A 16174-nucleotide genomic window follows, 5' to 3' on the forward strand; every position below is an offset into this window, starting at 1 on the left:
ATTTCATTGGCTCTTACGATTTAGGCTAATTTCTTGTGCGTTTTCTAGCAACATGCACCTCCTCAGGATTTACCGTGCATCATTTTCCCGCGTAACAGTAAGCAGGCCAATAGCACAGGGTTGTGGTAATAATCGGAATAAAGATCATTCGAGAATAGTGAAAAAGTACGAATGATGATACATCCCCATTCAGAGTATCGTGCAAATATCATTGCAAATGCAAATTTTTACTTTATTTCATGATTGATTTAATGATCTTCATTAAAATTTTTGTTTAATGAGTTATAATTTAATAGATTTCATAAATTTAAAATATCTTCTCCTCTCCCCAATAAATATAAACATTTAAATGATATTTAAGTAGAAAAATTGGATTTCTACTTTTCTAAAATCATCGTAAATAATTAACATCGCTAAATAAAATTTTATTAAATAATTTCTGAAATCTCGTTATATGTTATGACATTTTACTAAGTAACAATAAAAAAAGAAAAAGATGTATGCATATAATTATAAGCTGTAATATAAAAGAATATTGCTCTAAGACTCTAAGACGACATTGCGAAACTGATTGCGAATCACAAATTTAGACATTTTTCGGTATTTCTTTGTTTTTATTCCACTTGGATTTCATTATGCGATAGTAATAAAGTTTTCATTAAATAATTGTAATATTTTTTCAGAGATCTCGCTATATAACAAATTTCTTTAGATTTCGTCAAACAATCATAGCGAATAATATTCGTTGAAGTGTTGCGTGTGGAAAACTCGTGACGTAGCGATAAAACGCGCAGGCCGAATGTCGCGCGAATGACTGGCATCAACCTTATGGCGCGCGACGAGCGATGACGAGCGACGAGCGACGACACGAAGTTAAGATTGGCCTGGATGCCTTTTTTTCGTCAAGTACCGTTATCGTAGAATAACTTGGATGTCCCGCGATCTGCGCTCGTGTATCAATGATGTGTCGATGTCGATTTCGCCCGACTAGTCGAGGGGAGGCGGGTTGTCATAGTGTTTCGACTATTGCCTCCTCTCTTCTCTGCAAGACACTGCGCGCGTTGTGATGGACTCAAAAAAAGACCGACTCTCGCGGAGATCCAAAGACTGGCCGTTCGCTCGATTTTCAGTTATACTCGGCGAACGTAGCGCGATAGATCGTTCGTTGCGTCCCGGATGTCTCGTATGCAAATACCGCGTCGACGTCTTTTATATCAGGGTGAACGCCGATCGCTGTCGAATTATCACACGAGAACAGCCAATTTCCGTCGTCACCAAAGTGATTGTCGCGCGCACTAGGATGCGCAACATGAGAGCCCGGATAGTTTTGCTAGGAGTTCTACTCATCTGCACGAGCGTGAGTACGAATTTCCTTCAAATCTTGTTCGTTCTCTTTTTAAGATTCGAACCGCCTTGGAATCATTTTGTCGTGTCAATCATGTCACAGCCTGAAATTTATCAAGTATTTTAAAAATCCCATTTTATCATTATTTTTGTAGAATATTTATAGATAAACTTTTCTATACGAGTAAATTTTCTTTCGATTAACTGGTTAATTATCAGGAAAAATTCAACTTATCTTATTCCGAAAATTGTCTCATAATTCGCAGATTCGATATGCAGAGAGTAGATCGAAAAAGACGACGCAACTGTCGTTACAGAGCAAAGAGACCAACGTGGTGAACTTTATGCGATTGCTGGTGATGAGATTGGTCTTCGGAGTAGCTTCGGCGATGGGATTGGGTGAAAATCTCTCGGGTGTACTCGGCGGAATTTTCGTACCACCAGGAGCCGATGACTACAATGATTATAATGATTATGGCGATGATGTCGGTTTCGTACCTGATTTCTTTTAGAGTAGATATCTTCTAGTTTAATCACACGCGCGTGCGTCTTTGACAACGTTAATAGGGACGATGCGTTTTGAAAAATTTGTCCATATATAACAAAGGCGACCTTTCAAATCATTATCTCGCCAAAATAGATCGCTTCGAACAATGAGTAATAATTTCTTTGCTAGCTTTGCGTCTTGGGAAGATTGACTGACGATGAGTCAAGCAGAACGAAATAAATAAGCAGATACATGAAAATTGATAGAGAAAATATGTAAGTATATTATGTACATTCTTCTGAAAAGAATTCTATATTTTCTGATTATTTTCCTGCCATCGGCAAGTTTTATAATGTGTTCTAAATAATCAATAAATTCTAGATACAAATAAGAATTTCAGAAAATGATACAAATTTATGTAATGCTCAACAAACTTTGTAAATGAAGAAGCATGGACTGCGAGAAAATATCATTTATCAATCTTGTGACAAAAAAATTAAAAAGGTTTTCTTTGTCTTTTTTTTTCATATTTCACATTATTTACTACACTAAAGTCAAATATCGGAAAATTCATAAAATATAAATAGTTACTCGTGTGGCGCAATAACTGGATTATGATTCAGAGCCGTGAGTCCGTCGATCTCGCGCGCGAGAGGCTTTTTAAGTCTTCCGTACCGTTATCCGTAATTTCGGTAAAGTTAATGGATCGCATCGGTTGGTGCAGGTGAAGATATGGATAGCACAAATCACAATTTCCGCTTTCCGTTTTATCCCGTATCGTACCTATCAATTTAGTTGATTTTGATCCAGTAAAATTAACATCTGCTAATCGTGATAAAAATCTATATAAAAATAAACTTGATGTTCATCTTTTGAAAATGTTGTAAAAACTAGTTTCAATTATCTTGATAAGGCATTTTTATTAGTTTATTTCGCACCTTATTGAAATGGATTATGGAATGTAGAAGTGTGAACTACTTTCAAAATAATATAATTAATAAACATATGTGTGTAATATAAAATAAAATTTACACAAAAAATTTACTACGAAAAAGTTTGCATTTATAAAAAATATTTTTTATTTCAGTAAGTGTACGTGAAATGGAAAACGCGGCGTTTATTATTATTAACAAAATTAAAAAAAAAAAATTTATTTATTTATTTTATCTTTAAATAATAATATTTTTAATTTCATATTGCATGTCGGAGAAGAGAAAGTCCATATATAACAATCATATATAAATATACAATCATATAGAATTATATACGATTATATATAAATCTTTTTCTCGGGATATATATATATATATATATATATATATATATATATATATATATATAAACTTTTAGAGAAAAGACAAAGCATCACTTTGCGGCATCAAATTGCATTCTTTACAATCAAAGGAAAAGTCGTCGATTAGTCGTATTATTTTATCGATAAAGTAAATAGCAATAAAATTCTTATTACATCGCCGTATTTTTAGTTTTATTTAAAAATTATGCTTATACTTATATTTATCTGTATGATAATATTTAACTTTTAATACATTATATTACTTATGGTTAAATGTGTGAGAAAATCAATATACGAACCGTCTGTGACCGAAAAAGAAGGAAAATGTAATTTTTGACACGTTTGTTCTCTTTGCATATAATTTATGAATACTATTTCTATGTGAATGTATTGCTTGATCACGTACGAGTTCTACTAACGGTTTGGCGTGTGCTAATTACACAATAATGTCCACCAAATAGAAATCACTAATGCACCTGTGTAACAGTTAACATTTCATGTATCACACATCGTCCAAATTAAGGTCAATATAATTTAATGTATTCATGTCATGACCATATAACATATATCTGATAATAATTGTGTGTATATTTGATAAAATTTTATAAAAATAGATGCGCGGAAAAAAGAGAAATAAATAAATAAATATATATATATTTAAAATATTGTATAATTTATAATATATTTATGATGTGTGTGTGTGTGTGTGTGTCTATATATATATATATATATATATATATATATATATATATATATATATAATGTATGTGTACATATATGAATCTAAGATTTTAAATGGTTAAATTACAACTACTGTAATATATGTTGGACACACATGTATAATATCATATATAAAAAAAATATTTATATATTATATAATATATATAATTTTTACAATCTCTCTCTTATAATTCTTCAATGACATAATGTGTTAACAAGATAATAGAAGATTGCCACTTATGAGGTATTAGTTTGTTATAATAAATAAAAATGAGATAAAAATCTGTATTTGTATACAAATAATTATGTAATATCCTACCTGTATCATAATATACTACTAAATGTCACTATCACTAGAAGAAAAGTCACTCTTAATCTCTCCAAGATTTTGATAGCATCCGTTCTTCTTTCTTATAAGATCTCCCCAGAGAACACTAGTTTTGCACGTAGGACAAATACCTTCAATCGGTAAGATCATTCCATCCTTTCTGAATACTTTTGCTAAACAGATTAAGTGTGCAATCAAAAGGCAACTCGGTTCTATACAAGCGACAGAATCTTTCTTTACTATATTTGAGCCACAAAGAAAACAAAATATTAGTGACTCTTGCAATAAAATATTATCTGTTCTTTGTCTTGGTTTAACTTTACAACTGATAACTTTGCCATAGCATATAGGCATATGTAATGGTAAAGATATACATCCGTGATAGCCTTTAGAAAATTCATAGTCCAACCAACGCAATGTCAAAGGTAAACGGCACCAAGGCCCAACTTTTAACATTTCAGACAGAATTGTTAAACAGAAATCAAACTTCTTTTGCGATGACCTCTTCTTGGGAATATGTTTTAGCCGCCTACTCTCATGTGGATGCTGCCAAGCCCATTCAAACTAAAATGTAATATCATATATTTAATATTTAAACGTAATCATAAATCTATTTTAAAAGATGTATCACAACTTGCTTATCTTTTATTCCTGAAAACTTACTCTAAGTGCAGAAGTGCTATTAGGGAATCCATGAACAATCAAGACCATGTTCCTGAAAATAACAATTATTGGAATTCAGAATTATATGCATGAAAAGTATTTATTTCATCAATTTAACAAAATTGATATGTACAAATTTTGCTGTATAATAAGAAAAAATCCAGTTTATGCTTACCATGGACCTTTCTTGCTAGTTTTCCAAGCCCCACCATGCTTTTTACCAGCATTATGTTGCTTAATTCTGCGCCTTGGATTTACAGTGTAACCTATATAAGTTCTACCAAGATACTTTGGATTAGTGCAATACAGTAGATACACTCCAAAAAAATGCTCTACCACTTCAGCCTCTTCGTTCATCATTGAGCAATTGGTGCGTATAGCGAGCATAAAGTTTGTTAGCGTATTTAGATTTCTAGATATTTAGATTTTTTTTCTGTACTCGTGTATACTCGTTTTTTGATCGAGTTTGACACATTTTCTTGAAGCCGCCAATTTCAAACCAAAATCGATAATCGTATTGTATTTTGTATTGCTCTCCTCTTAGAATGCGTTTAGAAATATTACCTGTGAGTTAAAAGTTAGAGTAGCTTCTAATTGACTAATAAGAATAAAGAAATCTTATTTGTTCTGATTGATCAATTAAATTTTACTTTATGGATTTCCGTAAATTAAGCACACTCTATTATCAGCTATTTTTTTCGTACAAATTTGTCTACAATTTTTTAAAGTATGCGCGTCAGCTGAGAAAAAAAAGATAGCTTCACAATGCTTTACAAGGAAAGATGTAGAGTTATTGTTTGTCTCTTTTATATTCTATAAAAGAAGATATATATTTTATCCACATTCTATTATAACAAAAGAAAAAAAAAAAAGAAACATATGAGAATTCATTTTTAAAAAAATAATATTATCATCATTTCTACTTTTCCTTCTCCAATATTTATAAACTTTAGTAGTCTCATTTAAAGATATTTCAGGGGAAACTTATTAAATAAATCAGGCAATTTTTTTGCCCTCCACAGTTGTATTTGATGTGACCTAGATTACAATGAAAATCTTTAGATATAATAATATAACACCAAGATAAGTCTTAATAGATTACTTAGGTGTCTACGCAAGATACATAATATATAATATTGTATAAGTATAGATGACACAATTTATAACATGATTTGGTAATATTCGACACAGTCGCTAATATAAACATTTAATATATTCCCTTTATTTTGCATATTTCTATTTTTTTGCATCCTTTTATTTTATACACGTAAAATACCGTACAATGCATTGACAATATATATATGTATGTATGTGTGTATGTGTGTGTGTGTGTGCATATGTATACACACACGCATACATATTCATTCTTTTGTGTCGTAGTGTTGTAGAATATAGTAATAACAGTACGTATCGTAATATATCGAATGTCGCAAAGTTTGCTCGCGTTTGGTGTGTAACATATTCCGATCTTCGTCCTTCGATTATTTAATACCAGTGAAATATCATCTTGTCAAATTGATTGTTAGGCGAAACTTAGTAGCGAATATAAGACACTACTGACAAAAAATTGGATGGTTACGCCAAAAATTAATTCTAAACTTAGTTTATACATTTATTATGAAATCATCCATCAAATTATTTACCAACTCTAACGGCACATTTCTAATAAAATCCATAGAAATATATTTCAATTAAAACGAGGGCTAACCAATGAAGGCCAAATTAATGTTAAATTAGATAAACATGCCGAATCGAAAAAATCCTCTTTTTTTTCTCGCTTTACACATTGATCTATATAAAATAATATATATGATGTTCTATATATGATGTTCTGTTATTTTTATATGAAATAAAAATCTTTATAATATGCTAAAAAGAAATGTATAGCAATTTTTTTCTTTACAATAATTTTTTTTGGTTTGAATCATGCAACTTCTGAGAATAGTGGGTTGTTCCAATAAGATAGATTTCATTGGTAAAATCTCAATCGATCACACAGTCAAAAAATTTGACGACTGTTTACAAAATATTGATCTGAACGAATTACATGTCCTGAAACCAATTAAAAATTAGAATAACTCGAATTATACAACTCGATAGAAATCCACATAAAGAGATTTTATGTAGACATAAAAAATTAGTTTAAAACTTGATTTAAGAATGTATGAGTATTTTCATAAGAAAATCCGTATTTAAAAGCAGAAAAAAATAAACATTTGTTGCAAACTTTCGATTTTGTGTACGTTTTGTTCATCTTCGAGGAAAACCCCTTCTTTCGCATAATTTCAACGGGAAGGACGATGACGACGATGAGCCTGCAAAATGCTTCCAACGACGGTTTAATTCCACATTTCTCTAACGATATTTTTTTACATCGAATTTCTTTATGGATCAATCTAATACGCATGATTGGCGACGAAAAGTGCTGCATCTCCCGCGGCGCCAGTAACACCACCCGCATATTTGCCAAGCGCCGAGTCGCTATTAGCCTATTGGAAAACAGAGAACATATTTTTACTTGTGATACTGATTGAATGTGTTTTTCAAAAAAGTTTGCAAAATAAAATTCAAGATTTCAAGATAAAAGGAGACATACTTTAAACAAATGTTGTAAACAAGTTTATACTAATTTTTCTCAAATATTTTAGAAGAATTTTATAACTTTGGAGAATTCAATTGCGTTTGTGTGTGTGTGTATGTGTGTGTGTGTGTGTGATATTAATTAAATAAAATTGATTAGGATTAATAACAAGTTTAAATAATTTATAAAATTCATTCGTTCTTTTTTCATGAAAAAAGAAAAAATATACATGCACACACACATACATTACAAATAATGCACACATACACACATATATACAAATATATAAACAAATAAATTATTTCGTTAGCTGCGTCAATAAAAAATAATATCAACGTAATCTCATTATTTGGAGAAATATCATGGACTACATTTTCGTAAGAGGAATAATTAAAAATAAATTACTCATTACAACAAATGGATAGGATAAAGATTGCAAGAAAAGTAAATATTCAGGATTGAGATTCTATTATAGAGATTCTATTACTTACCGCAAAAACAGAAAATGCAAAAAGGTAAAAGTTTTTTTTAATAGGCATGAGAGTTGATGTAGAGAGAGGTGTCAGCAGCTTTGCTAGAAATGCTGCCAGCCACATATTTACCTTGGCAAGCTGCAGAGTTTGCCTACATAACAAGCATACATTACATAGAATGCAAAACCAGTGCGTCATGCACAAGTACGACTAAGTGATTAAAAATGCGTTGTAGAGAACTAGAAGATTTTTTTTTTAATAAAAGAAAATTGCTTGCATTGAGTATATACAAATCAAAAGTATATAAAGGTAAGTCAAAACAGAATTATTTTGAAAAATAAGTCAGAGATTGAAAGGCAAACAATTAGTGTCAGCTACATATAGATGCAGAGAATAAATAAATAAAAGATGTTAATTTAAAATATAAATAGATTAATTAACAGATGGAGCAAACTCATATTTACATATGCAATCTAATTATAACTGTCTTAACTCTCAATTACTATTAATTACTAGTAGGTATAAATTACATATAAATATTTAATAAAGTATCGAAAAGAATAAGAAGCTTCTATTTATTAATTAATCTTAACATTCTTGAAAAAAAAATAAGTTTTTTAATTTTCTAATGTTTTCCAATATCAATTATAGTGTTGTATATATTATTTGTTTATCATAATCAAATTTTATATGATAATGATGTTGATCAGAAGTTATAATAGTAGCTGAGAGTTTTAATAATAATTAACGAATCTTTATCGTGTTAAAACGCGTCTCGATGAACAAGAAATTTCTTGACATTTTATCATGTGTGCTCAACACCATTTACCTTTGCCCTCTTAAGCAATTCCTGCTGGCCGGCGGCAACCTGATCGGGCTTGCCTTGCCAAGCGCGAAGTACGGAAGCCTGCAGAGCGCGTCCATAACTAAAGGTTAACGTCCAGGGTTTCTTTGCCGGGTACTTATTGATGGCGTCCAGATTGACCGATGCTTCCTCCTCGGATTGACCACCGCTGAGGAAGGTGATGCCGGGTACCGCCGGTGGCACAGTGCGCAATAACGCTGTCACCGTGGCGGCAGCGATCTGCTGGGGAGTCGCCTTCGTCGGACAACTCTGGCCTGGTGTTACCATATTAGGTTTGAGCAATGTTCCCTCAAGATATACATGATGATCTGAAAGGGCCTGAAAAAATAGAAATGGATATTATCAAAACTTACTATGTATAACGAGTTAAGTCATTTTTATGAAAACGTTAAAAGATTATGATTTTTCAATAAGTTCATCATGTTTAAGTGATTCCCAAAACAATGTTTTATCTTCGAAAAGTTATTAGATATTTCAAATGTGTATAAAAAGTCTTTTAATTTAAAATCACGCCCTTAATAAATGTTAGAAAATAATAATGAGAATCTGAGAGACGCAAGCCGTTTGTAAATAACGTAAAGGTAAACTGCACCTTATAAACGGCTGCAAGGACCTCTTCCGTGACTTGTTGACAACGGGCGAGGTCATGGTCACCATCGGGAAGGATCTCAGGCTCCACGATCGGTACGATCCTAGCGCTTTGACAAATGGAGGCGTAACGGGCCAGAACATTGGCATTCTCCAGAATGGCAAGCTTGCTCGGCGTATCCTTTGTAATCTTCAACACGCATCGCCATTTGGCAAAATGGCAGCCGTCCTTCTTGTACTGGATGCAACGCGCCTGGAGATCATCGAGACCCTGGGTTGTGCATTCGTTATCCGTGCCGAATAACGGAACGACACCTTTATCAACCTTGATGCCGGGGATAATGTTGCGCTGCTTCAATAACTCGACGAACGGCGTGCCATCATCGGCCTTTTGATAGAGGGTCTCATGGAAGAGGATCACTCCGGAGATGTATTGTCCAATGACATCCTGAGAAGAAGCGAGGCCAAATGTATTTATTACGATCGTGATGTTTCGCTCAAGCAAAAATTTAAAAAATTTTTTCGGATAAATTTAATAGTTCATATACATTATATTGTATACATATATAAAAATTAAATATTCACACACACACACACACACACACACACACACACACACACACACACACACACACACGCACGCACGCGCGCACGCACTCACTCAAAGCGACATTTTTATTTTAAAATGCAAATTCCTTACCAAACATGAATCGGATGACGTACCTTTGTTGTAGTGAAAAGAAGTTGCCTATAAGCCTTGCGGTTTTCCTCAGTATTCTCAACGTTGATATCCTGAAGACGTTTACCAATCGTCGCGGTCGACTCATCAGCAGCCAGGATACCCTTGCCGGGTGCCACAATCTGTTGGGCGATCGTATGTAATTGCTCCATCAGCTCGGGTTCGAGCTTACTGTATTTTTCTGCGACCATTTTCTGTAACGCACAAAATAAAGGTCTATTAGCTGATCACATACAAGATATAACGATTAAGTTATTCTCAGAAGTAATCTTGATGACATCGAGATCAAATTAGTTGATGACTGATGGAAATGACCAAAAATACAAAAAGTTAACTGAAAAGTTAACTTAAACCATTAATGGATAACTATAATTTACTTCTATATAGATAGAAAAAAAATTAATTTACGGCCGATGCTTTAAAATTGCCAACCTATCGATTCAAGAAGAAATCCGAAGGATTATTCACGTACTCGACGATCCGTAGCATGCTCTTTTGTCGGATTAAATATGAGAATGTGCTCCGTGGTCGATCAATGAAACGTAGACGAAACAACTTTTTAATATTACAGATGAAATAGAAAGATTATATCGTAGAATGAAAATTCCCCTCTTGATCTCGACGTATATGTCGAATTATATTGTATGATTATATTATATATTGTGTAACATTTTATATATATATATATATATATATATATATATATATATATATATATATATATTTCTTTTATTTCTCTCGACAGGATAATCAAAAAAGCGCGTAGCTTCACCAAACGTGAATCGGAATCCGTACCTTCTCAACGTATCTCGTTTTCTTGACGTGTATTCGGACGCGGAAGAACGACAATGATGATGATGATAAGCAGGTTTACGCCCTTTATTACAATGTTGTAATCATAAAGATCGTCACATTACGTATGTCAAAGTTTGCGCTGCTTATCGTTTTCCTGGTTTTCCGGCAGATTTGTATTTTTTTTTGCATGCAACAAAACGAGAACGGCAAATGCAACAGCGAGCAATTTATTTTTAATAACGATGAATTAAACACCGACACGACGAGAAAGAAAGAGAGAGAGAGAGAGAGAGAGAGAGAGAGAGAGAGAGAGAGAGAGTGTTGAGAAATTAAACGCGCCGTCGACGGATACAGAAACGACGCGCCGACTACGGGGTGACGAGCCCCCGTGCGGCTTGATATTTCTTTGTACAACTACATCTCGTTGCGTTTCTCGCGCGAACACGTCTCGTATACGGCTGCGACTCGCTGCCGACTGTCGTTTTATCCTAGCGATACGCAATGCATTGCACCCCCGCTCACCTCGCTGACGCGAATAAGAAAGGAGGAAAGGGGTGGTGGACGAGAGTACCTGGCTGCAGTGTACCGCAGCCATGCAAGATAGAGGAATCGAAGAAGGACGAGGGCGAGGGCGAGGGCGAGGGCGAGAAGGGGTGGCATATCCTGCACCGACGTGCTGTCAAGAGGGTGGAGGGACGACCGGCTAGCCGCAATGCAGCACGCGCAGACGTCTCTGGTACGCGCGCGCGCTCTCTCTCTCTCTCTCTCTCTCTCTCTCTCTCCTTGTGTTCTGCGTTCATCCAAATTCACCCGTATGACTTGAAATGCATCGGCATCGGCCAATCTTTTTCATAAGCGAAACGCGCACACTTCTCCGTATTGGTGTCGGTAATTTGTTCCGTCTATAAATTAGCCAATCTTTGCTTCGTTAAATCTAAAAAGAGATTTTTGCCCCGATGAGAATGTGATTAATAAGAGATAATAAGAGATTAAATAACTGAAAAATAATTCAATATTACAGTTTCTTAAAAAGATTTAAGAGTTTAATGCAAAACTTTTTCTTAAGAAATAGAGAAAAAAAAATTAGTGTATAAATTCAATTCTTTAAATTAAATTTAAGTTTTTTTAAAATTAATTTTGTCAAGCTTTGAAAAAAGAAAATGAGACTATTGTTAAACTAAAATCATTCAATTTTTAGGTCGCGGACTGATAATGCCTGAAGAGAAAGAGTATCATTGTAAATAAACAGTAAGAACAAGTAACTATAAACAATGCTATTTACATGCTCTTTTACGCATGTAAACTGAATTCATTTACCAGTATGCTAGAGTAATTTCAATTTTGTTTTGTTTAATCTTGGAATATTATTTATACATATATGTAGCACGAGAAAAACATTGTTTCGTTTTGTTTTGAAAAACTTTTTCTGGAGTGTAACATTATATCCTAGATATAAAAACAAAAAATTATGCAAGATATAAAAATGAAAATTTATGATCACAGAGAAATACGAGGCTGAAGGGAATGTAGAGTTCATATCCGGTTGCCATTGTGACAAGGGTTGCTATGAAATGATATGAGTTAAAATGGCAAAAGTTTAAATTTGTTCATTTGTACATTTAATTATATTTTTACACGCGATACATTAAATAAAAATCAAATATAATGCAATTCATGTGTTTTAAGAAAGGAGAATTTAAATTAAATTCTCCTTTTTCTATTAACAGAAATAATCGCAAGTTTAAAGAACTACGATTTTCGATAGATATGAAACCAAATATTTTTTTAAACACTAAAAAAATCACTCGATAAAATAAATGTATGTATACCAGAAGGCATTGAGCATTATTTATATGAGCAATAATTGATTCAATTAGGAAAAAACTAAATACTTGAAAAAAGATAATATAATCCATAGTTTGAAAATATTAACGAAAGTGATCGAAGTTACGAGTTAAATCTTCGATTAAACCCTCGTCTCTGGCAAAAAGTCTTGACGAAAATTGCTATTTTTATCTTTCTTGCGCGAGACAGTTATAACCTGTCTAAAATAACTACAGAGTTAACCATAACACTAAACGGTTTCCACGCATAGTAACATGTAAATATATTATATTAATAATTACAATATATTATATATTGTAGTGTGTAATTATATTTTATAATTATTTATTTAAAATAACGTGAAATTTTCAAGTTTAACTTTGATTTTAAATTAAATTTTAATCAATAATGAATTATTTGCACGGCATAATATATAATGTCATGTGTAATTATTATTTATATAGAAAATATATATTTTGATATAAATTGATGTCCTAAAAAAATAAATTCATCTTGCATGCGTTGCATAATCTTGCGTAAATCATTTCCGTGGCGTAATGCGATGTAAAGATGTTTGCTGACAATGAGGCATACGCACGTCGAATCGGACTATCGAGGATAGCTGATCATATACTTGATTTTGTTATTAATTATATATATGCATCATCTTTTTACCGCGTCTTCTATCGATAGTCACAATTGTAAGACTATGTGTGGGAAGCAATTTTTGGCAGTAGCCCTTCCGTTTATTGGTAGTTTTTTTTTACATTTGTAAACCGAGCCTATTTTCTTATCATTCGATCAGTATGTGTGTATATATATATACACACACAAGGCTGGTGGAAGAATGTGTTGCGGTTGACTAAGGTTTGCGCGAAATACGCTTGCGCCGTATTTCCTAGTTGATTAGAAAAGGTTCAATATCAGAAAGCTTGAATCTAGAATTCTGCACGCATTCACTATATTTGGAGTACGCAAATGCAGTGCATTTGTAGAATTCGCGATGCTGACTTCGTAAACAGAAATCGACTAGCTAGATAAGATTTGCATTAAAACCCATTCTCACATTATTTATTAAAATCACTTTAGGGTTGAAGATATACATAATTTTAAAAATTGGCAATTATTGACAATTGACTAAAGATTTTAAATTATATGGGAAAAATTATTTTTGGAACGAATGAATTTTTTGCGCAAATTAACAGAGATGTGATAGCTTTTTATCTATAAGTTTGGTATCGTAATAAAATTTTAAAACGGCAAAAGAATCTTTTTCGACGCACATTCGGGCATAAATTGCATCATCAGGGAAAACATGCATATTATAGTGTGGCAAGGTAGCTTGCCAAATACATAACAATGTGCATAGCGACGCGATATATTTAGACAATATTTCTCTATGATATTATTGCCCTATATATATATATATATACATATATATATATATATATATATGTGTGTGTGTGTGTGTGCGCGCGCGTGTGTGTGTGTGTGCGCGCGTGCGTGCGTGCGTGCGCGCGCGTGTGTGCAAATGTTAGATCTATCGAAGGAAAGTACAGAGTGAAAGTGAGCATTGTCAAATAAAACTGCTAAAACTTGAAGGAGTTTACGTTATTGATGTGAAGTAGCGACAATTTTCATATACGCAGTCTACTTTTCTGAAAAATTGGAAAGTCTACACCGTAAAGAAAATATGCATCAATTTTTGACTACTCCATATAAAGGAATGCATAAGCATCTTTATAGTATTCTAATAAGTACATTTTTATCTTCTCCTTTTTTCTCAGTTGAGAATTTTTTAATTTCAATATATTTAGAATAATTATCAAATTTAATAATAATATATTGATAAGCGAATAAATATTGTTTTCTCTTAATATTAAAAAAATTATGAGATATAAAGATATGTACAATAATATATAATAATTGTGATTAAAATCATTTTGATCATTCGTCTTTATAAAAATATACATATATACTGAAAAAATATATATACTCGTGTATATATATATATATATATATATATATATAACGCAACAAGTCTGCTTTCAACTGACAATAAGTATATTCGCGCATGCACATATACATATATACATGTCAATTGTCTTGCCTTAATATTAATGCTATTAATTCAACTTGCATGTGACTGTTTTGTTGTTCGTCAAAATAATTGCCAACATGTTCACATATCTATAAATATTGGATTGCATAATATGTTTGATGTTCGTCCATAGATAATTTTCCTCTATTTTATATGTTGCAATTACATGATGACAAATTATTTTATTAAGAGTTTTTATGAAAGTCGCTTTTTATTGTACCATGTCTCTTTTTTATCGTTTTTTTATCAAATTTTTAATTTTCGATTGCGTATAACGGAAGATGTGCGCCCTTCCAGAATCTCGTATTAGTGCGTTACTGTGAAGGGGAACGTGCTCAACTACATGCGAGCGAACGGCTCAAATAAATGATGTAACAAAATTGTAGTTTGCTTAATCAAACTCTTTAACACAAATAAATAATTTTTCGACTTTATGAAATGAAATTACGTTCAATTTACTATTGCATTAAATTGATATATATGTACATGCTACATGATATATATGTATTTTAATTACAACATGGCGTGAGTTTTTAAAAGTTTTGCTTGATATGAAGCTTGTTTTTTTTTTACTATACTTATCAGTTTCTCTATATAAAAAATCTTATTTATTTTTTTTACGAATGCCAAATCAATATTCGACGATAGATATTATCTAGTTTTTTTTTTAAATATTTGAATTTATGAATAAGATTTTATAGCTTGACTTGACGACTACGTTTGACGATAGATTCGCATATTGCAAAAATAATTCTCCTGTATTCTCGCACATGATGGATCATGCGTGCAATGTAATGCGTGCGTGTATAGAAATTCTGGAGTCGGATCGAATGATAAGAGCGATATATTAACGATAAAATTTCGAGACGAGATATAGAAGCAAATGTGATATACATCGTCAATTAATAAACGAATGAGAACCGCACGCGACATTGGTGACGATCAAATGTCAGTCAAGGTCGAAGGTCGTTTATAGATAAAATTGAGCGTCAAATATCAGATATTTCTCTCGAAACGATATCCATAGAAAGACGTGGAATTTTTCCATGTGACAGCACACAAACACTCACCTGTCTGTAGAAATGTGGACTGATTCGTATATGAAAATCGTGCGTGTGTGTCAACAGCGTGTAATCCAGCTGATGGTTGGAGTGCGACTGAGAGGGACTACGCGAGCCGTCGTCGGTTTCAAAGTCTTTCTGGTTGCATGTGTTTTGTCACGCGCGTGCGCTTTCGCTCTCTCGTTTATGCGGGTACTCAACTCATATGGGACGTAACGGACGCGCGATCAGCTGGTCAGTGCCTTCGTCTGACCTTAAGCCTGGAGTCGAAAAAGAAGAATTAATAATTTAATCTCTTGTGCAATTTCTCT

At 32.7% G+C, this 16174-nt stretch overlaps 3 protein-coding genes across 7 annotated transcripts; 1 reads left to right on the forward strand and 2 right to left on the reverse strand.

The window, feature by feature from the left end:
• The first annotated feature begins 1062 nt into the window (after positions 1–1062).
• On the forward strand, positions 1063–3134 carry LOC126855460 (uncharacterized). The gene is made up of 2 exons (XM_050603129.1): positions 1063–1357; positions 1611–3134. Exons 1-2 carry the CDS (start codon positions 1067–1069, stop codon positions 1854–1856), a joined length of 537 nt encoding a protein of 178 aa, XP_050459086.1. The 5' UTR covers positions 1063–1066; the 3' UTR covers positions 1857–3134.
• On the reverse strand, positions 1665–5900 carry LOC126855459 (structure-specific endonuclease subunit slx1). 3 transcript variants are annotated; one of them, XM_050603128.1, is made up of 4 exons: positions 5012–5900; positions 4837–4888; positions 4165–4737; positions 1665–1798 (listed from the first exon to the last, which is right to left on the reverse strand). In XM_050603128.1, the coding sequence occupies exons 1-3, from the start codon at positions 5221–5223 to the stop codon at positions 4183–4185; spliced, it is 819 nt and encodes a 272-aa protein (XP_050459085.1). In that variant the 5' UTR covers positions 5224–5900; the 3' UTR covers positions 1665–1798; positions 4165–4182. The 3 variants fall into 3 exon arrangements, with proteins under 3 accessions (XP_050459085.1, XP_050459084.1, XP_050459083.1); XM_050603127.1 differs by lacking the exon at positions 1665–1798 and adding an exon at positions 3164–3601; XM_050603126.1 differs by lacking the exon at positions 1665–1798 and having other exon boundaries at positions 4045–4737.
• Positions 5901–6038: 138 nt separating this feature from the next.
• On the reverse strand, positions 6039–16022 carry LOC126855458 (fructose-bisphosphate aldolase-like). 3 transcript variants are annotated; one of them, XM_050603123.1, is made up of 6 exons: positions 15873–16022; positions 10067–10276; positions 9348–9791; positions 8720–9073; positions 7909–8041; positions 6039–7325 (listed from the first exon to the last, which is right to left on the reverse strand). In XM_050603123.1, the coding sequence occupies exons 2-5, from the start codon at positions 10271–10273 to the stop codon at positions 7946–7948; spliced, it is 1101 nt and encodes a 366-aa protein (XP_050459080.1). In that variant the 5' UTR covers positions 10274–10276; positions 15873–16022; the 3' UTR covers positions 6039–7325; positions 7909–7945. The 3 variants fall into 3 exon arrangements, with proteins under 3 accessions (XP_050459080.1, XP_050459081.1, XP_050459082.1); XM_050603124.1 differs by lacking the exon at positions 15873–16022 and adding an exon at positions 10878–11337; XM_050603125.1 differs by lacking the exon at positions 7909–8041 and having other exon boundaries at positions 15873–16021.
• Positions 16023–16174: the final 152 nt, after the last annotated feature.

The sequence above is a fragment of the Cataglyphis hispanica genome, chromosome 16 (genome assembly GCF_021464435.1).
Source record: "Cataglyphis hispanica isolate Lineage 1 chromosome 16, ULB_Chis1_1.0, whole genome shotgun sequence".
Lineage (NCBI taxonomy): Eukaryota > Metazoa > Arthropoda > Insecta > Hymenoptera > Formicidae > Cataglyphis > Cataglyphis hispanica.